General features: G+C 44.1%; 1 protein-coding gene across 3 annotated transcripts in view; it reads left to right on the forward strand.

Annotated features, from left to right (window-relative positions):
* The window catches only part of NSD3 (nuclear receptor binding SET domain protein 3), a 96042-nt gene that overhangs the window by 34552 nt on the left and 38418 nt on the right, over positions 1-23072 (forward strand). For 2 of the 3 annotated variants that reach the window (XM_066639210.1, XM_066639211.1), the window contains exons 7-14: positions 3022-3145; positions 7241-7341; positions 9774-9819; positions 11763-11893; positions 12969-13097; positions 15289-15415; positions 15749-15946; positions 18121-18294. In XM_066639210.1, the coding sequence (XP_066495307.1) occupies positions 3022-3145; positions 7241-7341; positions 9774-9819; positions 11763-11893; positions 12969-13097; positions 15289-15415; positions 15749-15946; positions 18121-18294 (1030 nt within the window). Of the gene's footprint in view, positions 1-3021; positions 3146-7240; positions 7342-9773; positions 9820-11762; positions 11894-12968; positions 13098-15288; positions 15416-15748; positions 15947-18120; positions 18295-21907; positions 21982-23072 lie in introns of those variants that run through there. The other variant, XM_066639212.1, reaches the window with a different exon arrangement.

A 23072-nucleotide genomic window follows, 5' to 3' on the forward strand; every position in this document is an offset into this window, starting at 1 on the left:
ATATTTTTGGCCATTATCTACTTAATGTTATCACTTCTGGCCCTCAGCAGGTGCCATGAATGCTATTTGGCCCACTTTATGAAATGAGTTTGACACCCAGGTATAGACAATACTGAATTGGTCTAAGGTCTGACTTGGGGAAGGCATCTTCCTGTGATTCTTCAGGTTCCACCAGGATTTGCAAGGTACACAGTGGTCAGTTTAGCCACCATGAATCTTTTCCTCCAAATTATGGTGCGGAGACTCAGGAATGTACTGCTTGTTAATTAATTAAGGGCGCAATCCTAACCCCTTATGTCAGTACTTTCCAGCACTGGCATAGCGGTGCCAATGGAATGTGTGCTGCACCCTGCAGTTGGGTGTCACTCACAGAGGCCTCCTCAAAGTAAGGAAATGTTTGTTCCCTTACCTCAGAACTGCATTGCCCTTAAGTCAGTGCTGGCAAGCACTGACGTAAGGGGTTAGGACTGCACCCTAAATGATTTATAAGCTGCCCGAAAGGAGACTTGCTAAGATAGCATACAACAAGTTAAAAAAGAAAAAGATAAGTACTAAGACATAACAGAGTGAAAATAGCCACAATGAGCCAAAGTAGTTCAACATGGCAGAACAGAAGCTTTGATAGAACACCTGGGCAAGACAACGCCTTATCCTGGCACTGAGATGACATCACAAATAGCGCCGGGGACTGTCACTTGGGAGGGATTTCACAATCTGGGTCCCATGACCAAAAGGCCTGCTCCCCAGTCACAAACAATCTTTCAGTCAGTAGGAGAGTGGAAGGGAAGATCCTGGACGATGCATGCAGTTTCATGTGACCAAAGGCAGTCCTGAAAGCACCTGGGGTGCCCATTTTCTCTATCATTCACTGTGTTATCTGAATTGACATCTTGTGGTTGACACCTTTTCTCGAAACCATAATTTGCAAACCCATTTCAAATAATAGTTTGGAAGCAGGTTGCTAGTTTACAGCCCAATCCTAAACAACATTCCCACTGCTAGAACTAGTGTTCTGGTCACAGAATATGCTTTACAGCATCATGAACATCGATCTGGAAGCACATGTAGCTGTGGAGGATCCCACGCGCAGCAGCAGGGAGGAGAAGGCCCGCCGACTTCGGTAAGTCGGCGGGGTGGGCATAATGGGGTAGAGGGTGGGAAGATTTGGGCAGAATGGGGGGGGAGGGCCAGGAGTAAGTCAGAATGGGATGGCATCTAGTAGACTTGCATTGGATACTATCCCTTCCAGAGCAAGCTGACACGCCCCCTTTCTCTCCTTGGTGTTGAGGCTGCTAAAGAGCTGGCGCAGGTCCAAGGAGACCCATTGGCACTTGAGGGGCTTACAAAGGTAAGGGAAAATATTTTCCCTTTCCCCTTCAGATCACCACCACCACCACCATAATATGCAGTGCAGCCCATTTTGCTGTGGCTGCATGCTATGGTGGGGGAAAAGATGGAATTGGGCCCTTTAGTTTTCTCGTTCCTTTGTTGTGATGTCCAATGGTTAAAAGAAACAAATGAGTGGAGGAGGAAAATGCATGCTAGAAGGATGAGTGGTGGCAGAGAAGCTGGGATTCATGTGGACCTGTGGTACGTCTCTGAGCCTTCAAACCATGACTTGGAGCATCAGGTTCATGGCATCTGAACTATGCCACAGTGGAAAATAAAGCTGTGGGTTACTCCTATGCAGCTAGTGCTTGGTACTGAGGGTAAGCAAGTTAAGAGTAAATCCCTCAAAAATTAATATGCTGTTCCTCCCGGTGGAATAGTCACTACCTTCATAAACAAAGGCAGTATGATCCAAAATATTGGATGTTGAGGAAAAACAGACGGTGGCCTTCATGACCTGTGTATGAACTTGCCACACACATCAGGCTGGCTTCTGCTGGAAGCAGAATGCTGGGCTGGAAGATTGGTCTGATCCTGGCAAGGCAATTCTCATGGACCTGGTTCTCACAAACAGCTGATGAGATTTAGACTGCAGGTGCTGGCTGATATGACGGAATGTTACTCAAAGCTCCCTACATGCAGAAAACAAGTATACTGGGGAGAGGGCAAGACTAGAAACCTTAGTTGTCTCTATTCAGGGAGTTCACGTTTGTAAGGACAAGCATGCATGCGTTCATTCAGTCATTCATTTGAGTCCCAGCCTGCAATCTGAAGTGGTACAGCCAAGACACATGTTTACCGCATTGTCTGTTTGTGTAAACGAGGCCATGGGTATGAGTGCTTCCCAGGAAGGAAGATGTTTCAGAAGTGAAGAATATCCATATAGAGACCTATAAATGCTGGTAGTCAGTAGAGGAGGCTGAGCACAAGGAGAGTGGAGACTGCGTATACTCACACATATCTACATGTACCATTTTGTCAAAGTTCTACCTGCCCATTCTTTTACCCATTTGTATGTACACATGTACCAGTTTACAGTGGGTGGAGGCAAAGGACAGAGGGAAGAAGGGTGTTCCTCAAATTCCCCCTCTCCCCCTTGACCCCACACCTGTGAACACTCTCCTTTTCTCAAGTCTCTCCTCCATTTTTTTTCTCTTTCCCTTTTCTCTCCTCCTGTCTCATTGCCATCTGCCTCTTTCCTCCCTTACACTTCAAGACGTTTGTGGCCTTCTCAGAATCACAGATAAAGACCAGCTCAGGAAAAGTCTGAGATGGGCTTGCAGTACCAGCAACTTATAGGATATAGGACAACAACACCTCACATTGTTGGCATACCAGGCCCGGGGTGGGGGGGTCAGTCTTGGGGAAGTGAGGCAGCAGTATGGAAGAAAGGGGTTGCCTGGTTCCTTCCCAGTACTGTTGGTAGACTTTTGCATCTTGACTATGGAAAGTCAACCCACCCCCAAAAGGGAGGATTATCCGCACTTGGGGGGGGGGGATGCTTCTATTTTTTTATTTATAATTGCATATATATGTAAATTGAGTTTTTGAGAGTGCTCCTCTCATAGATAATGGACCTGAAAGGCCTGCCTATTAATTGCTGACTCAGTTCTTTTCTTAAATTTACAACAGGGTCTGGGAAACAAACCAGAAATAATCATCAAGGGGCAAGAAAAGCTCACTTCTGTCTCCAGTCAGCGAAATGAGAGGGCCTCCTCGCAAAGCACAGCCTCTCCTGAAACATCTGGGTTGGCAAGTAGGTAAAGTTTTCAACTCTTGGGTTAAGCCCAAGTAAATCAGCCCTTCTCACAGGGCGCAAAACTGGAAGACTTTGCAGCGCAAAAGTCATTGTTTGGCTGCATATGATCTGTCATTTAAGCACCTGTAGAGAGCTGCAGCAGAAACATTTTTGGGGGGTAAATGGGCTTTGTGGCCCCTATGCTGGCAGAAATTTAAAGAGTATAGGAATTTCATTCCAATCACCAACCCTGAAACTGACAGAGCACAGTCTTTAAAAAATAATAATCGTAATGATTTCATTCCATGTTAATATCTCGTCCTTCCTCCAAGGAACTTGGGTCAGCATACATGAGACCATCCCATATGTACACCTTTAAAAAATTTTTTTAGAACAACCCTAAAGGGTAGGTTGAGAGTATCTGGCTGACTTGGAGCCCGATCCGGACCCTTTTATGCCAGCTTACTGCCAGTACGCACTGTCGCAAACGTGCCATAAGGCATGTCTACCGAGTCCTTACCACAGGCCCAGCGCTGAAGCTAGCCTGCTTCAGTGCTGGGCCGACATCCCGCCACCCAGAGGTCTCCTAGATCACCTGGCGGCAGAGTGGTGAGTGAGGGTGTGGAGTGAGGTGGGGAGAGGGTGGGGGAAGGCATGGAGGGGGAGGGGCCGGAGGAGGGCAAGACTGGTGGAACTGGGCTCCACTGAATCCTGAGTCCTGTGTCGAGCCACACAGCCTGACATGGGAGTCCAGAGCCACCACAGGATCAAGTAGCCCCATTGCGGGGCTACTTCCCTTACCCAGGGAATGGGATGAAAGACCCCTTCCTCCAAGGAGCCACTGCGGGCTGCCTGGTTGCACTCAGGTTGCCACAGTAGTCATTTTGGCTCCGTGGCAGCCCCACACTTTGAGCAGTTCAGGATTGGGCTGTTGATCACACTGTCCGTTTCATGACTAAGGCTGCATACCTATACACACATACCTGGGAGTAATTCCTTTTGATGTTAATGGGACTTACTTCTGAGTAGACATGAATAGCATTGCACTATAGGCAGGAATGCGCACTCGTTCTTCATACTCCATTGCACCTGTACAGTGGCTCTCCTTTTAGGCTCCTCTTGCAGTCTGGTATTAGCTTCTGCTGGACCTTAAAAGTTTTTCACAAGAATGCAGCTGTGTGTTTAAAATCTGCTTTATGTTTTCAGTTCTTGACTTTATTTGAATGGGTGGCTGCAGGATTCTAAATAAGAGGTTTTTTTTTTGGCTGCTAGAAGTAAATTAAACCTGGTTCTGTTCAAGTTTAAACAGTTTGTTGGTCTTTTTCTTTTTTTCTTTTTTAATTAAAAATATTAATTTTTTTTTTCTATACTATTAGAAAAATAGTGTAATTTCTATACTAATCATAGGTTTGATCCTGATCTTAAAGAGGTTTCCAGAATAAGCATATCCATGAGTTGAAGCAAATAAGCATATCCAAGAGTTAAGATTTGGACATATGATAATCTCTGTTGGTAGAAAAACTAGTACCATGAATTGAGAGGATTAGTCTTTGAATAAACATAGAGTCTTGGTGACTTCTGTATAGTCAGATTCTGACTATGGCAGAGATGTCCACCCCCTGAGATCCCTGTGCGTGACATGTTGGAGGTTGAACTTAGGACTTATGGTTCACAAATCCTACACTTTGCTATTCCTGGCCCATGTGCCTTCCTAGGAGAAGAGAGAAGAATTAATGTTTCTTAGAATGTACCAGTGTTTCTGAACCCCTCTGTGCATCAAGGCAGGGGAGGAAATAACCTTGTAATGTACTACAACAGGGGTCTCCAAACTTTCTGGCCAGGGGGCCGCATCAAATGTCTGGCACAGTTCTGAGGGCCGAAAAAGCATTTAAATATAAAATTTATATCAATAAATTAGAGATGGAAATTAGCTGTGTGAATAAATGAATGAATGGGCTCTTTCATTCAACCTCTCTGGCCCTTAGAACACCCTCCAGATGCAACCAGAGCATAGTTCCAGTCATGTTAGGCAAAGTGGGCCAGGGGCTTTCGGGGAACAAGAGGCAGGCCGTGGGCTGGATAGAGGCTCGCCGTGAGCCGCATCTGGCCCCCGGGCCGAGGTTTGGAGACCCCTGTACTACAATAACAAGTAGACTGATGGAATCAAGGCTCAGATGTGGTTATATGTTTAATGTCTTGTCTTAAGCATCTGATTTCATATGGTCTTATAGACAAGTAAGGCTTGAAGACTGAATAAGACTTAATTCATTTTCAATCACAATCAAGCTGTTGACTTCTCTGAAATGGATGGGAACTGCACAGATGTGCATCCATTTTCGTGCACCATTCCTGTTAGTGTCAGTAGGAATTCTGCGGGAAGATATGTATGTTCCCAGTGAATTGTATGTGACACAGCAGTATTTGCAACTGCTTAATTGCGTGAAAAAAGCCCCTCTGGCCCCCCACCCCAGTGTGCTCTGGTCATGCTACTAAGAAGATTCTGCTGAGTGATGTTATTGAGAATTGCTTATTTCCAGGACACCTTGTTCTCCCTACTTGCTGCCGTCCAGGGGGTGTTCTCTCTGTCCACTGATGAGCAGGCCTTTTTGAAGGATTCTGCCCTGAAGCTAAACTCAGGAAGTGCCTCTTACATTCTCCCCAGGAAAAAGGGGGCAGCACCCAACCTAGCAGGAGGAAGGGAAGGAGGCAAACTCCCAACAAGATGCATAGAAGTTTTTATCAAAAACATCTCTGCAGACTAAATGTGTTTTGACGAAAGCCGCATTCTGGGGCCCAAAGAAAACCCCTTCCAACAATGTGGATTCCCATAAGCCTCAAAAGTGGTGTATTAATATTTTTAATAACAATAACGTGGGCTATTCTTACAAATCAGTCAAGTCTAAGTTAAGGGAAAACATGTTTTTTTTAAATAATATTTTCTTTGTGCCACCAAAGAAGGCATTTGCTGAAACACATGCTTACGCAGACGCTTTAATTTAATTTCATTTTTCTGCTCCTTCTCAGTCTGCTGCCTCCTTGATGCACTACTTTTTGAGAGTCGGTTGTTCTCCTACCTGTGTAGCGGTCATAGACCACGGTCTGGCAAATAGGTAGAAGGAGAATTCACAGGCAGGCAAAATCATAAATAACCATGGGGAGAGGCAGCAGGAGAGCCACTCTCCAGTCCTCTACTTCTGTGCTGCCAACCTTGTGAATTCCATCCTCCTCCACCCTGTTCTTTGCCCTGGAAAGAAAGCTGACATTTGCACCAATCGCAGCATAACTGCCTGGGGCAAATAGCAGCTGCAGGAGGGGATGTTTTCTTTGGCACTGCAGCATGGGTAAAAAGGTTTAAAACAACCCCCTTGCATCATGGTCCCAATCCATGTCCAGGCCACCTGGCGGTGGCTCTTTAAAAAAACTGAACTAAACCCAGAAGGGCAAGCGATGTGTTTAAAATCCCCCCTGTACTTCTGTTTTTCAACTCATTTTACAGTGTCCTGAGATGTTGCACCAGAATATTATCTGTTGCAGCAATTATTAAGGGCCCAATCTGATCCAACTTTCCTGCACTGATGCAGCCATGCTAATGAGGCATGCACTGCATCTTGCAGTGGGCGGGGAGTCACTGAGGCCTGTGAATGTTTGTCCCCTTACCCTGGGGCTGCACAGTGCTGGAAAGTTAGATAGGATAGGGCCCTAAATCCCTACAACTTAGGGGTTGTCTGCAGGAGCACTTCAAGTAGATGAATGTGTGGGAATTATATATCTGCGTTGTTGGTGCAGCAGGTAACCCTCAAAATTTAAAGTTCAGAGTTTTTAAAGGATTTTGAATGTGAAATGTCACCCCCCCCCCCACCAAAAAAAGAGAAAGATTTGAATTCTGGTCTTCCCCTTTTATCTTCATATTAAAGCTGGTCTTTCCCCAAACTCGGGACTCTCTCTGAAGCACTGATATATTGCCTGCAGCCAGAACACCAGCTGGCAGATTAAAGTCTATGCCCTCAAAGAAGAATGTAGAGAAATCAGGACTTTGCTATTGAACATCATCCCTCATTGAGGGAAGAGAGAGAGAGAGAGACTCCTGTAATGGAAACCCTTCTCTTCCCTCAGGTTCGGTAGAAAAGAAGCAGCAGAGAAGATCAATACGAACTCGCTCAGAGTCTGAGAAATCCACAGAAGTTGTGCCAAAGAAGAAGATCAAAAAGGAGCAGGTTGGCTTCCTCCATGTAGAGAGTTAAAGTATACTGTATTCATACTTGTTGTGGCTTCATATTGGTGCCTTTTTAATATTGTCCCTCCCCATTTTCCCCATTGGGTTTGTCTTCAGGCTGTCCCTCCTGAGATTCATTCCCCCCCCCCCCCACAGTAAGCATTGGTGTTCCCGATATCCCTTTGCAGCATCAGACATGCTTTGGATAAGTGGGAACTTGGTGGCTCAAAAACCTCCCAGTGAAGCTGACACCTTTGCTTTTGCTGTTGCTGTTATGATTTTTATGTTTCAGTGGACTCTCTTTGATGGAAATGCTACCAACTTCCTCCTCCTCCTCTTGTTCTTGATTTAGCTGCTGGTTTGTATTGAGGTTTTGATTTGTTTTTTGTTTTCCCAAAGCAAAGTTAGATAGATTTGTCTGGTTACTCTTGAAAATTGACTTTCAAACATGATAATTCTTTTAAAGGCAATAGCTGTTTCCTTTGGCAGTAAGCAGGAAAGAGCATCTTCTTGGGTTGATCTTGTCTTTAAGGGGAGCCAACGTGGACCTCAGGCAGATATTGCTTTTTTAAAGTAGCCAGTTGTAAATGAAGAAGAACAGGCAGTTGGCATGGGGCGGCACATGGATGCAATCTATGGATTTTGCAAACTTCAATACTGTTATCACAATTGTTGATTCTTTCCCTTCAGCAGTATCAGTTTTCTCAAATTTAAAACCCAAGGAGAATCCACCTTGAAACATAGACACTTTTGTAGGAAATATTTCCAAACACAGTTCGTTCAAGAGCCAAGTCATGTTGGAAAGGCTGAGTTTCATAAAATGAAGAATACAATTCTAATGAGCCTTGCACATGGTTTCCTGTTTTGATTGGGAGGCTGAAAGTCCACCTTCACTTTTTTCTATTTGAAGCACAGTTCTTTTAAAAAGAATCATAGCTTCTTTTTTGCTGTACGTGCAGAGTACCTTCCCTGATTGGATTTCAAAACTATGGAGGAAGAGTAATGAAGGTATACAATTTCAGCACAACTCTTCACAAATTCAGATATTGAACACGCGGCAAGATCATGCAGATATATTTTTAAAACCTCTTGGCAGCAGTTGTTGCAGTTTCCCTTTTTAATGATAAACCTTTAGCAATTTTTTTTTTTAATTTAACCATGATACAAGAAGCACCAATACATGGGCAATACATTCCCAAGTAGCCTTGCTTGCTTTATGCTATGTAGTTAGTGGAAACAACATAGTATATTGTACTGTGTTTTTTTCAGGAGAAAGCATACAGCCAGGAAAGCTTTTCTTTTTTCTGTAATGCACAATCTTGGATATGTTACGTGTTCAGAAAGGCATACCAGTATTGTAGGGTTCCATGACCATATTTGTTTCCCCAAATCAAACTTTGCTGCAGTGAATCCCCAAATTTATTCTGCCTTTTGGTTTTGAAAATTATAGCTGGAATTTTCATTTCAAATGAGAGACAAAAATGTTAACTCTGTTGCAGTGGGTGGTAGCGCAATACAAGTGATTGTCTACATTTTATATTTGTACTATCAATTGTATCCTATACAAATCCTTCTATTGTATGTTTCTATCCATTGTACAACGAAATAAAATATTTTTAAAAAATTATAGAATAATCCTTAATATATATTTATGACACGTGTTTCTTACATATGTAACCACATTGTGGAGACATTTTTTTTTCCTCCAAATTGCAGTTTTTAACTTAAAAAGCAAGACTTCAGCAAAAAGAAGCTGCTTGCAACCACCAAATTCACAACATGGGTTGTACCTTGGCAGGAGGTCGCCTTCCAGTATAGGATCCAAGACACTGTTCACAAGGGCCACGAAGTGCTTTCGCAAGGTCACCAACTTATCTTCCTCAGTGCTTACAGATGTTACATTTCCAACTGTATAGAGGACTGCAATGCATTATCTCTGCCTCCTGCTCCCCTCCTACCTTTGCAGCACTCTATACAGAGGAACAGTCCATGGCCTCAGAAGCTCAAGTGCTTGCTGGGTGGAAGCGCCATTTTATAAGCGGGACAGTAAGTTAAATGTCACATGGTATCTCTGTTTCCTGCTTCTCTCTACTTTCCTTGGCTGTGCTCAGGTTTTTTGGTAGCCAGGGGCTTGGCTACTAACCCCCCACTCCACCTGTTGCTTGAACCAAAGATAAAACCATCCCTTCACTTTAAGCACAAAAGGAATGCTTTGAAGGATATACCATTGTGCCTTTTCACCTGGCATTCAGGGAAGGCAGCTGCAATTAAATCATAACAGGTGAAACAGAAGCATCTTGATGGGCTGGGGCTGGCAGATGGGCCAACAACAAGTGTTGCCCCTTCCCCATATGTTAATTACATTTAATTTCCTCTTTTATAGTAGGGCACAGGAAATTCCCCTATTAACTGCTCATTTTCCTGTCCAAACAGGTAGAAACAGTTCCACAGACAGCAGTGAAGACTGGATTACAGAAAGGTGAGTTTGGCTGCTTATAAACTAACATTCTTGGGAGTACAGCCCATTCATTTCAACGCTTCTGTGCCTTTTTCATGTTGCATAAGTAAGTAAAAGGTGTTCACATGCTTTTGTCACAACCGCTCCCCCTGTTTTGACAACTGCCTGCCCAGTCAGTGAAGAAAATGCCTCGAATCATCTTGGTTCACCTTGTTTTGTGCGACTTCAGAGGTAGCAGGAGTCCTGACAAAGCAGAAGCCCTGAGAAATCACAGCTGAAGTTCACAAATTTAGTCACTGTTTAAAACAGGGGTGCTCACACTTTTTTGGCTCGAGAGCTACTTTGAAACCCAGCAAGATCTACCAGAGTTTTTTTTTACAATGTTCGCGCCATCATAACATATAACATTTATGTGTACAATGTATGTTGGTGTACCTTGAGCCCCACTGAGTATAACAGGACTTACTCCTGAGTAGACATGCCTAGGATTAGGCTGTGAGGCTGCAATCCTAGCCACACTTACCTGGGAGTAAGCCCCATTGAGTACAATGGGCCTTACTCCCAGAGTTTCCTCTCAGAGGCACCTGAAGGGGGGGGTCGGCACTCCGCGATCTACTCATTTTGCCTCACGATCTACCGGTAGATCGCGATCCACCTATTGAGCACCCCTGGTTTAAAACATTGGTAGCCCAATTCTAACTAGTGCTGGCACAGCCAGGCCACATGGGGTGTGCTGTATCGGCGCTAGTTGGGAGCCAGCTGCAGATCTCCTCGGGATAAGTGGATATTTTTTCCCTTACCCCAAGTAATGCCTCAGCCAGCTCTATGGGGCTGCTTAGATCTCCATCAGCTAATTAGCTGGAAGTCCAGGCGGCCCTGTGCAGGGCTTCCTGGCCCAGGAAGGGGGCCAGGGTATGGTGAGGGAGACTTCTGTCAATCCTGTCCCCCTCCCGGGTCAGATCTACCCCCATTCTGCCCTCCCCCACCCTGAAATGCCCCCTCCCCCCATCCTCCCCAAGCCCCTGCACTGATTGGCACAAGTCCTACTTCTGCTGGCAGCCCTGCATTGGGATGCAGCATCGGCAGGGCAGTGCAGGCCTCCCCACCTGCGCTGCTGACTTAAGTTGTTGCACAAATGTGCCTTATGGCATGTTTGTGGCACTCTACGCTGGCGCAACAGCCATTGTGCTGACAGAGCGCTATGTGTCTCATATGATTGTGCTCTGAGTCTCTTATGAAGGCAATTTTCTAGCTACCTCTTGGCCCACAACCCAGCGACAAGCAGATCAAACCAAAAAGTAAGTGCACAGACATCACTGGACGCATGGAGTTACAGCATACATTCTAGGTTCTTTTGAAAAATGTGCAGAAAACTCCATCAGTAACACTTAATGCAGTGAACTGTAGCCTCTTTTAGATGGCAGTGACCTGGAAAAGGTGTTGGTTCTTGCTGGGCTCTAAAGAGTCATGCAACTTACTCTGCGTGTCCCAGAAGGCTACAGGCTTGTGTTTCTCCCAGGTGGCAAGCAGTTTTTGAAACTTGGAAGACTGTCCAGAGCAGTTCACAGTAACATGGAGATCTTATTTCAAAGAGAGAGAAAGCCAAACATTTCTGCTGGTCATGCTGAAACCTTTTTGCATGCTTAAAGTAGGTATTTCAATTTCAGCCTCTGTCTTCTGTTCCTCTTAAGATGCACAGGCAACGAAGGGCAATTGGAGGCTATAATTCAGTACGTCCCTGGTCTACTGTGTGTATTTGTGGTGATGCTGCAGTAAATCTGTCCAACACAATTTTCAGAACTGTCAGTTGGCTTATTTTGATAAAGAATTGGAAATAGTTTAATATGATAGTTGCAATTTGACAACCGTTGGAGCAGGAATGAAGTCTTGCGAACTCCCCTCTCCCTGGATGGCTGGATATATTTGAATGATCATGAAGATTAATTCCAGTGTGTTGTATTAAGGTGCCAGTGAGATTTCAGATTCTTGTAAGCCTCTAAAGAAAAGGAGTCGTGCCTCAACAGATGTAGAACTGACTAGCTCCGCATACAGAGATACATCTGACTCTGATTCAAGAGGACTTAATGACCTACAGGTAAATGTTTGACATCTCTATGTGGTGTACAGTTTTGAAAGTGGGCAGATAAGTCATACCAGTAGTAGCCAATTGCACATATTTGCTGCTTGATTTGAAAATCAGAAAGCCTTTTGAAACTGGGTAAAATTGGCAGATAATTTTGGTAAAAGTGCAGAGGATTATAAGCAAGATGCAGGTTTTGGGGAATGCAGAACCTGCTGGTTGCAGAATTCAGTCTACTGACAACCTCAGCTCTCTAAAACAAAAAAGGGGGAAGCACATTTCTAGCTCACAGGCCTCTGAAAGTATATTTGAAACTGGTGAGCAATCTCTGATGGAATCTCAGAATCCAGAGGGGTGACTGAATGAGGCTTCCAGGGGTCAGAGAATGCCATCCTTCAGCACTCTCTCTCTCCCCAACTAGCAGAATAAATTATGTAGAATAAGAGAGATCAGGCATATTTGCATAATTTATACAAGGGGGCTTTGTAGCCACGGAACCCATAACTGCAGATTCACTTATCCACGGATTAGATCAGTAGGACCCCCCATGCATGCCCCCTCTAGGGCGTCTTCTGAGCAGTGGATCCTCCACAGACGGTCCTCTGAGGCCAGCGGTGTCTGAAGTCAGATGTCCACAGCCTCTACCGGGCTCAGACTGAGCCCTAGATGTGAAAAAAATGCTCCGTACCCTTTGCCTCTGGACGTTGGGGGTAGGTGTCCCCTCTTAACCACAGGGGTTTCCAGAACAGAACCTTCGTGGATATGGGGCACGCCTAAACACGTTGCAGAATCCAGTTGTTTTCACTGAATGTGGTTTGGCTTAGTGCAGATTTTTTTTTTTTAATGGCACAGCCTGGGACTTTCTTCCCTTTCCTCATTATATTCCTGTTTTTAAAAAGAGAGAAAGTGCAAAGCATACTTTGCTGAGTTGTTATTAGAATGAGAGCAAGAAGACTTCATGAAGAATTCAAAGCATATCAGTAGAGTTTTCTTTTTCTTGTTTTTATCAACATTTGCATTACTCTTTTATTTGTAGCTGCCACCTTAAAAAGTTGGCAGTATGAATATGGTTATGGATTTTCTCTTTTAGAGTAGCTTTGGAAAGCAGTCAGACAGCCCTTCTGCCACAGCCGACGCTGATGCCTCAGATGTACAGTCTGTGGATTCCAGTTTATCAAGAAGAGGTTCTGGCATAAGTAAGAGAGACACTGTTTGTCAGGTAGGTGAGAAGTTTGAATGGGCCGTAGAGATCAAGGCTGCAGTCCCCCATGCACACCTTCCAAGGAGCAAGTCTCATTTAAGTGACCAGGACTTGCCTCAGAATAGAAATGCATTAGAATTAAACTGCACAACTTACAAATAACCTAATCTGAGCTAAACATATTTTATCACAATTAGAAGCAGTGTTTAAGTACTAATGTGTGTCTGAAAACTCTTTAACTGGCATAGATACATTCTCATTAAGAAAGTCTTCCCTACCCCCTTCTTAGATTCCAGCTGATGCCTCTCATGGTTTTAGACAGCAGATACCATCACATGTTTCTCTGCATTTGTAGTGCTTGTTAAGTCAGGATTTGCGTTCTTTTTTGTTCAAATGTATGATGTGACTGCCCAAAATTAGTTCCTTCCTGCTTTGCAAAAGACCAGGGACCTCTTTGCAAAAGATCAGACTCTGCTTGCATCTCATAGTGAGCAAATTATACCAAAAGCAACTACTTTCACATTAATATTGGTGACAAGGACACTGGGTTTTGTCATTTCCTATGTACTTGACCATAATATGAATTATCAGACTGTTGGATTATCTTTGATGTGGCAGATTTCACTGTATTGGTTTAGGCGTTTTTACTCTATCTAATAATACTCTCATGTTACTATTGGATCAGTACTGGACTACCTGTTTTTTTCAATGTGCTGAGTGTTTTGTACTGTTCCTACTCAGTTCAGAGTGTTTGTGCTTCTTTTAATTTTTCTTCTGGCCTATGGCTGCAAAAGTGAACTCTTACTAGATAAAAGTGGTAGAATTCCAGAGTTCATGCTCTTAGGTTTTGTGGATTTGCAGAAGCCTGAAATAATAGTAATTTATAATTTGCTGCATATATGTCATTTTTGAATAAGGAATGTTCCCTTTAAAAATGGAGTCGTTGGGTAATCCCTGGCATTCTGCTGCAGAACATGGTCTGAAAAGATAATTTTCAGAATTTCCCTGGGTCGGTATGTCTTCTTTTGGTCTAGTGGCCAAGGTTTGTCTTTTGTATAGAATTCACAAAGTGCCCATTGTTTGCTTGTTTTTATTTATTAGATTTCTAAGGGCCCAATCCTATCCAGCTTTCCAGCCCCGGTGCAGCTGCAGTGCAGACCCTAGGCAAGGGAACAAATGTTCCCTTATCTTGTGGAGGCCTCCATAACTACCCTCCCACCCCTGGATGCAGCACAAACGCCATTGGCATGGCTACACCAGGGCTAGGAAGTTGGATAGGATTTGGCCCTAAATCACCTTTTCCTTGATAACAATACCTGCTACTCAAGGCGATCATTATGAGAGAAGTGTGTGTGGGAAGTCTGGGCTTGTACATTGCAGGAATCCTTGTGGGATACGGTACACATCATACATGCATTGTGCTCTGTTAGAGGACCCCTGAGATGAGGGCTAAGCCACCTACAACCGGCTATGGAGGACAGTTTTTCCCAGCTTTCATCCAGTGATTCACTTTTGTGGAAGATGGTAAAGGAAACCATGCAGATATTGGAGGGGACGGCTAGCTCTGCTCTCCTGCCTGGATTGAAAACCAGTCGTTTGTAATTAGTCTTATTCCTATCTTCATAATTCTGCTTCTGCATCTGAATATCCCATTTTGGGTTGTATTTCTTGATCGCACTAAAGCATGGGTGTCCAAAATAAGGCTCACTGACCAGAACTGGCCCGTGGAAGCTCTTTATCCAGCCCTCATGATAACTGGGCTGTCCCAACACTGCCCTTTTGGCAGTGCTGCTTCTGCCGAGGCGTCACTTCGTAGAGCACCTAAGCCTCAAAGTGGTGTCTTGGCAGAAGTGGCGCAGCTGACAGGGCAGCCCCTGTGATAACGGTGCTCTCCCAATATAATAATTCGGCTCTCCCATATCTTGAAAATATTGTCAAAATTTGCATATCTTCTCTTCTGTCATTTGCAGCTAATGAGTTCCTTTGTGAGAACAGTGCTTATATCTGGCCATCGTTTGCTTAATGACGTCACTTCCGGTCCTTAGCTAGCACCATTAAAACTGTTTGGCCCACTATACGAAATGGGTTTGACACCCCTGCGTTGTGCAGTGTCCTCTTGAAGAATCTTTAGTTTTGGTATTCTCTGCTGGCTTACATTTAAAACATCTGCAAGCTGTTTTGTTTGCTCAGATGGTTTGTTTTCTTCCAGATCTGTGAAAGCTCTGGCGAGTCTCTGGTATCCTGTGAAGGAGAGTGTTACCGGGTCTTCCACATGGAATGCCTGGGTTTGAGTTCGCAGCCTGACGGGAAGTTCCTCTGCCTGGAGTGCAAAAACGGTAAATGTTGAGCAAGCCTAGTTGGAGCATTCTTATCCTGATGTGTCCACCAGCCACTAATATTGACTGTTCTCTTTTCGTTTCTGATCAATATCCATTATCCCTGCTGTCTCCCATTCCTTCTCGCTGAGTAACTGGAGAAAGTGGCCTTGACGGACTGTCAGCTACCTCGGCCTCAGCGCTGAATTCAGCAAACCGGCAGGAATACGCAATTGGTTCTCTTCCTGCCAACTCTGTCAGAGGAAGTCTGCAGTGAACTAAGACAGCTACTGCTTGGTTACATGCTCTCCATTTCAAATTCAGACTGATCCTCTTTATTTCTCCTCTCTTAAGGACAGCATACGTGTTTTTCCTGCAAGCTCCCAGGCAAAGATGTGAAGCGCTGCTCCGTCAATGCATGTGGCAAATTCTACCACGAGGCCTGTGTCCGCAAGTTTGCCACAGTGGTGTTCGAGTCCCGAGGATTCCGTTGCCCACAGCACTGCTGTACAGCCTGCTCCATGGATAAGGATATTCATAAAGCAAGCAAAGGTGAGAACATGACTTTTCTTCTCTGCGCTGTAGACCAGAACAAGCTGTGTGCAAGCCATCAGAGATGTGATAGTTGCAGTCCCAAGGTCTGTAGGCTGCAGTGTTTGCCGCTTATCTGGGTGAGCTACCCTGGAATGAGCAGTAGGAGTAGGAACCTACTACTGAGGAGTAGGAGTCGGGTGAGGTGCCCATACGTGAAACTTTTCACAGCTGCCATTAGAGAATACCCCACCATTGCAGCCTGATCTGACACAAGCATCCAGGTATGGGGCTTCCCTACTATCAGAATGTGCTGTTTTGTTCCCCCATGTTATCAAGGCAGCTTGATGGTGGTGGTAGTGTCAGCCTTGAACGGAGGCTGTCACCTCCTGCAGCTGCATAGTAGGGGGATCTCATCACCAGGATCTGAGAGTAGATTTGTGTCAACTCTTACCAAGCAGAGTTGCTTTTGGCCTTGTTCTTGGCTAAATGGTGTGGAACAGAATCTGGTGACTGTCCAATACAGATATACATGAAGGACTAGACCACTGTAGTAGGAGCTGAGGTTTGCTTCAGATACTGCAGTTCTTGCAGGAGTAAAACCATAATGTTTGTTGCATTTGCCTGAGGCTTTCAATTGGGCACATACGTACAGATATGTAACTGCCATTACAAATTCATTCTCAAGGAGTGGAAAGTCAGTAATCTGTGGAACTGCCCTGAGCATCTTTTAAAAATGAGAAACCATTTTCATACTGAGAAAGGTTAAGGCAGCCCACAAGTAGAATAGTGTTTTCTCTTATTTTCTCTGTGATCTTGCAGAGGTTACTGTTCTTTTGGTGCAGTGAGGACTGGGTGTCTGGGTATGAAGGGGAAGGAGATGTGTGCATTTCTAAGCAATGTCCTATTTTGCTTGGTTATTTAAACCTCATATGTTAAAGAGTTGTTATGTTCAGGAACACGGGACTTGCCCTTGGGTAGCTACAGGCCTCCTGCTTTGGAAACAAAGTGCAGAAGCAGCCGTGAGAAACTTATGCAAAGCACTTCTAAAAGCATTTAATCTTTTGGGAACATGAATGAGTGACCTCCTGCTTAGCTGGCAGGCTCTTGAAATTAGCTATCAGCAATGGAGGGTTATGTGTACGGGACTAGAATTTTCTCAAGATCCTTGGGCTTTCAAACTTTGACTTCATGAGGCCCTCCAGTTCAAAGAGAGGCAGAATTTTGAGCCTCCTCAAAGTGGGTCAAGACAAGGAGAAAGCAGGCATTTCAGCGTTCACTTGCCTTGCAGTGGTGGAGACATGCAAACCAAAAGGGAAGAAGCACAGGGAACAAAGTTTCAGTGGGCTTTAGGGTGCTTTGGATGTGCAGATGAAAGAGAGACTCCGTGGAAAACATAGGAGGGATTTTTTGTCTCCTCAGTTCCTTCTATCCTTATTAAACCAGGTGAGCTGACTACAGCCCAAACACCCCCCCCTTTGGTCCACTCAAACTGCAGACTGGACCAAGCGTTCATGCCATGCGTTGGGGAAGCCCGCCTTGCGCTTTCAGAATTGTCACTTTTGAATGTATGTGAACTTATCATCTGCCTTTCTTTGGCAATCCAACCCAAGAATAACAGATCACCAGGAGAGGGCTGGTTTTTGCAGTGACCATAAGTAATAAGTATTAACCCACTGGTTTACAATACAAGGTGTCTGTTGCCAGGGCCGTGTGTGCTCTGTGCATTCAGAAAAAAAAAAAATGAAAATCTATATCCTGTACAACATACATATGTGGAAGAAATTGTTATGGTTTGTCTTAGCTTTCTTTTTTAAAAAAAATGGAAAATATCTTGTGTAATTGATTGTGGTCTTGCTAATCATGGGGAGAGCCAAAGGTACTCCACTCCTGCCCCCCCACCACTGGAGATCTTCAGGCACCTTTCTGCCACCTGAGAACTAAGCAGTTGTTGTAAGTTCTTCATCTTTCCAGCATTTCTGTGGAACAATCGCAGTCACCATGAGAATTATCCACCTTCTCTTCAGAGGGAAGCGGCACCCTTCTGGGTGTGAAAATGTCAATCCTGTTGCTCACAATAACATTTGATCAGATGTGTCCTTACTCAAATTTAAAAGCCAAGTGTTGTCGTAGGCTTTGAAGTCTGACTGTGTATGTTAAATGGACTGTCATCTGGTGCATTTTATATTGAACAGGTCGCATGGTGAGATGTTTGAGATGCCCCATTGCCTATCACTCGGGAGATGGCTGTATTGCTGCGGGAAGTTTGTTTGTGTCATCCCACATTCTCATCTGTAGTAACCATTCCAAAAGGAGCAATCACTCTTCATCAGCTGTAAATGTAGGCTTTTGTTTCGTTTGTGCAAGAGGTGAGCTCTGTTTTTCTTTGTCTTCCTCTGTTTTTATATCTCTGGCGTTCAGACCTTGATTTTGTGAAAACACTGAACTGTTAATTCCCCAGGAGGGGAAGAAGTTGCTTTTGTTCTCAAGCTGCCTCCTTGGCTATTGGGCATACCAGCTCTTCCCGCCACTGTCTGGATGTTGCCATTGCCTTTTAGCTGTCAGCATCCATTCTTAAGACATGGTAGGAAGAATATTGAAGAGGCTGCAACTGCTGCCACCAGTGTCAGCAGGAGATGGGGTGGGGATGGGGAGGAGGTTGCTGTTCAGGCCCTTATACCAAGTGGTGGAATCTGAGAACATTTTCCTTAGTCATGCTCCGCAAGCACAAACAGATTCACTTGTGTAAATGGAATCTTCTGTTCACATTGACATTTATGGAAGTAGGAGCTCAGGAGTGGGATTTACTAAGTACTCAGGCCCTTTTTGTGTTCAGTGGGTACACGCAGTGACTTGTGCAGGGCCAGCCCCTCCATGAGACCACCTCAGGCAGCAAATTGCTCGGTCACCTCAGGCAGCAAATTGCTTGGGCACTTCCATTTCTGTCCACCTACTTGCCTGCACTGATCATCCATCTTCCACTCACTAGATTGGAGAGTATGAAGAGCAGAGGCTGGTGCATCACTGAATAATGATAGCATTAGCATTTGGTGTGCCACCTCAGGAGATCTTGGGCCAGCCCTGGACTTGGGGTGGAATCTCTCAGGCACTGATGATCCCCAACCTTCACCTCATGGCAGCTGTGCTGCTGTGAGAAGAGTGCATGCAGTTGCAGTGCCTGCTGGGTTATGTCTCCTACTCCCAAGCAAGTGGATTTTTAAAAATTCTGATTCTGCTTGGTGAAGAGCTCAAGAAAGTGCCATTTCTAGAAGTAGTAGTAGAGTAGGTCTGGCTTAAAAACATGTTCATGTATTGTGTTTGTCAGAACAGAATAGGTACAAGGTTAAAGGTTAAAGACAAACAGAATAGATAGTGGGGGGGGGACTGTTTCCCTCCTCAGGAACAGCCTCCTCAGGAACAGGGCATAAGAACAGCCCTGCTGGATCAGGCCAAAGGCCCATCTAGTCCAGCTTCCTGTATCTCACTGTGGCCCACCAAATGCCTCAGGGAGCACAAAAAACAGCAAGGCACAGCTTGCATCCTGGTGTCCTCTCCTGCATCTGGCAATCCAAGGCAGTCTACTTCTAAAATCAGGAGATTGCACATACTTGTAACCCGTGGCTTGTAACCCGTGATGGACCTTTCCTCCAGAAATCTGTCCAATTCCCTTTTTAAGGCATCTAGGCCAAGTGCCATCACCACATCCTGTGGCAAGGAGTTCCACAGCATAAATTATATAAAGGTGAGGAAATGCCACCAACAGAGCTTTGAGGTAAACAGAAGGCACGGTTTTTTTCTCTTTAAATAAATTTAATTTTTTCCAGAGGAATAGCGTCCGAAGGCTCAGAGGGAAACAGTAAGTTTTAGAGTTCTGAGTTTGAGACGGTCACTTGGAGCAGTGGGAGAGCAAATGGTTCCCAACATGGTTCAGTGGTGTGGGGCTTTGTGGGGGGGGGGGCTTCTAAATCCCTTTTAGTGCTTCGACACAGTCTTAACCTAGATTAACAGCAGCTGAGTCACAGTTGTCTACACAGGTATTTGCACATGCAGGTAGACCTCTGGGTGTCATTTGTTTCAGGGTTTAGGTTGCTTCTAGCCACCTTTTTTCCTCCCACTTTAATTTTGACTTCATTTTCATGTTTACAAATGCAATTTTTTTTTCCGTCTTTTTCTTTTTTGGAAAATTTTTAAAATGTAAGATACCACTACTAGGCCTCTGAATTGAAATTAGCCAGAAATATCTACTATAGGTGAATACTTCTTAACTGGCCAGAATATGAGCTTTATTTTTTTTAGCCACAGTGCTTAGATTCTAGTTCTTTTAGTGTTCAGAGCTGTTGTATTAGGTGGTGAGCCCACAGAGAAAAGTGGCTTACCTTTGAGTCTTCTATACCGCAGTCCTAAATACATTACAGGAGAATAAATACCACTGCTTTTCATCTTAATGCTGTGATCTGGGTTGCATAAATTCTGCTTTAGGTAGTATGAATGAATGGCTGTAAAAAAAATTTTTTTTTACTGCTTTTGGGTTTTAATTCTTACATCAAAGAGGCTGACCTTAGAGCTTGTGCTTTTAACCCATGAAGAATGTGCTGCTAATTCCTGAAATAAACCACTTGACGTTAATAGGATTGTGTGGATAGCCAGATTAGAAGATGTCTCTGCAACAGATATCTTGGTAGCTTGAGGACCGTTCTCAGACGTCAGCTCCTCTATGAGAAGGGACCAGAAAGACTTTATACGTGGCTGCCTTCACAGGGCAGCCATGCAGCTTATCACATGGATCTGCCCAATTACAGAAAGAATCTCCATGCCACAAACAGCACAATCCCATGCGTGTCTACTCAGGAGGACTTGCTTGGGAATAAGTGTGGATATGATTGCTGGACCAGTCCATGCAGGTGAACCAGCATCCCAGTTAAGCGACTTCCATCATTTTCATTTCTGTGCAGTACTGCTGACGCAAGGGAGTTTCTAACAGCTTCCCACCTGGAAGTGGTGACACGAGAATTAACCCTGAAAAATTAAATCTGGGCTCCCAGGTTTTGTTAAAATTGGCTGTGTTTCAATACCAGTGCAGTCCAGGGCAGCTTGCAGATTTCTTCTGGTTGCTTGAGACCTCCTTGCATATTTAAGATGCACAGTTTCTGTGGTGCTTTGTTGAATTTTTTTTTTTTGGGGGGGGGGGGAGATAGAGAGAACTGCAGGCAAGGTCTGGAGGAGGAGTTGAGAGCTGCTGGAGAAATATTAGCAATATTAGAAGGTTGCTACAGACAGAGCAGCCTATTATTAGAACTGTGTATCATAGCAACACTTCTTGAATTCTGCCCAAAAAACTCATTTAATTCTTAAATCTGTACAATGGCCCTTACAACTAAGTTGCTTGCCTTGCTCAAATACCAATTATTTCTAGACAAGTTCCCTGTCAGCCACATTGTTTAAGTTGTCCTTTGAAACCTAGGCAGGCGCAAGTGGGTGTGCTGGTGAATTTCCCTTTTTCTCTCTCTTTCGCTTTATACTTTTAAAAGTTTTTTCCCCCCGAACTAGCTAGTTTTGGCATTGAACTGTACTCTTCCAAAAGCACATTGATGTGGGTTGCTTTTCAAAGAGTCTGTCTGCTAGAGCAGCCAAGCCTATAGATTGAAAGTGTTAGATGTGCACCTCTTTCAAGAAGAGAAGCTTTGCTTTCCAAAGGTTTGTTAGTTCAGAAATCTTGGGTACAAACTTGACATTTCTCATTGTTTCTTGTAAATATCCTTTCCTGTAAGTCGACCAAGTAGGTCTAGGTCAGTGTTTCCCAAACTGTGGGTTGGGACCCACCAGTGGGTCGTGAAATGTTTTTTGAAAACTCTGGGGAAAAACCTTTGCAAATACCCTTGCCCAGTTTGCAAAAGAAAATTGTTGACTGGAAAGTTAATCTGTGTTATGAGGTCATCTTCATACCCCCCAAATTAAAATGTTACATTTTCTGATTTTCTCTAGCTATTGGTGTGCTGTAGATCACATGTGACTCCAGCTTTAGCCTTTTGTCTGGTCTGGAAATCCCTAACAGCACATCTTGGTCTCCAGCCTCCTGGATACCCTGGAATGACTATAAAGGTTTGGGGCAGCAGTCCAATTTCTAGGGAGAGTCTTACAAATGTTTACACACACATACTATATACAAGGCCTCTAGCAGCCATGGGAGCCCAGGATCCCAATTATCAATTAATAATTTACTACTACTACTAACTACTACTAATAATAATAATCAATACAATATTTCTTTCTAGATCTTTTTTTTGTCTAGTGGGTCATGATAGACTGCCGTATTTAAAGTGGATCTTGGTGCTAAAAAGTTTGGGAAGCAATGGTCTAAGTTTTTTGCAGTTTAAAAGGATACAACTTTATTTGTTAGGCATATAGTCCAGTGAAAGGCTTGGGATAGAAAACAAATCTCCCATTCCTTCAGAAAAAAAACAGAATAAAATACCATCAGATTCCTTGTCATTTCACTACCCCTTTCTGACTTAGCCCCAAAGACCAGCCCAAACAGATCTTACTTATGCTTAAAGAAGGTATTCAGACTTTGGCAAGTCTGCAATGGAAAGGAATTATTTGTTTTGTTTCAGAGGTTAGGGGTTGGCACGAATAATGCCTTGTATTGTGCTTTTGCAGTCTGAACCCTATGCAGATAGAAAGATCGCAGATTTCAGTTTCTCACTTTTTGTTTTTAATTGTAAAGATACTTTCATTACTATGCTTCTAAATCAAGACATATGTATTTATTTGAGAGGTTTTGGCTCCTAGTGGGAGCATTTGTTAGATGATTGTGTCAGTGACCACCAACGTAGGAGTGGCCTGAAGACAGGTGGGGAAGATTTAAGTGAGCTTGGGTGTAGTTAGTGATGTAGATGCAGAAGACAGAAGTAGAGCTCTTGCCTCAATTATGAGCAACTGAGAAGATTTCTTGGCTCCTGTGTTTGAAAATTAAGTTCCCTAAAGTGTTCTGTTATCATGTATAGCTATTGTGCATTGTAGTCAAGGGTTCACGCTGTAAGCCCAGTGTATTCTCTAAACAGCTAGCACAGGGGTGTCCAAAGTTTTTGGCAGGAGGGCCACATCATCTCTCCGACACTGTCAGGGACCTGGGGAAAAAAGAATTAAT

This window comes from Tiliqua scincoides, chromosome 11 (genome assembly GCF_035046505.1).
Source record: "Tiliqua scincoides isolate rTilSci1 chromosome 11, rTilSci1.hap2, whole genome shotgun sequence".
NCBI classification, from domain to species: Eukaryota; Metazoa; Chordata; class Lepidosauria; order Squamata; family Scincidae; genus Tiliqua; species Tiliqua scincoides.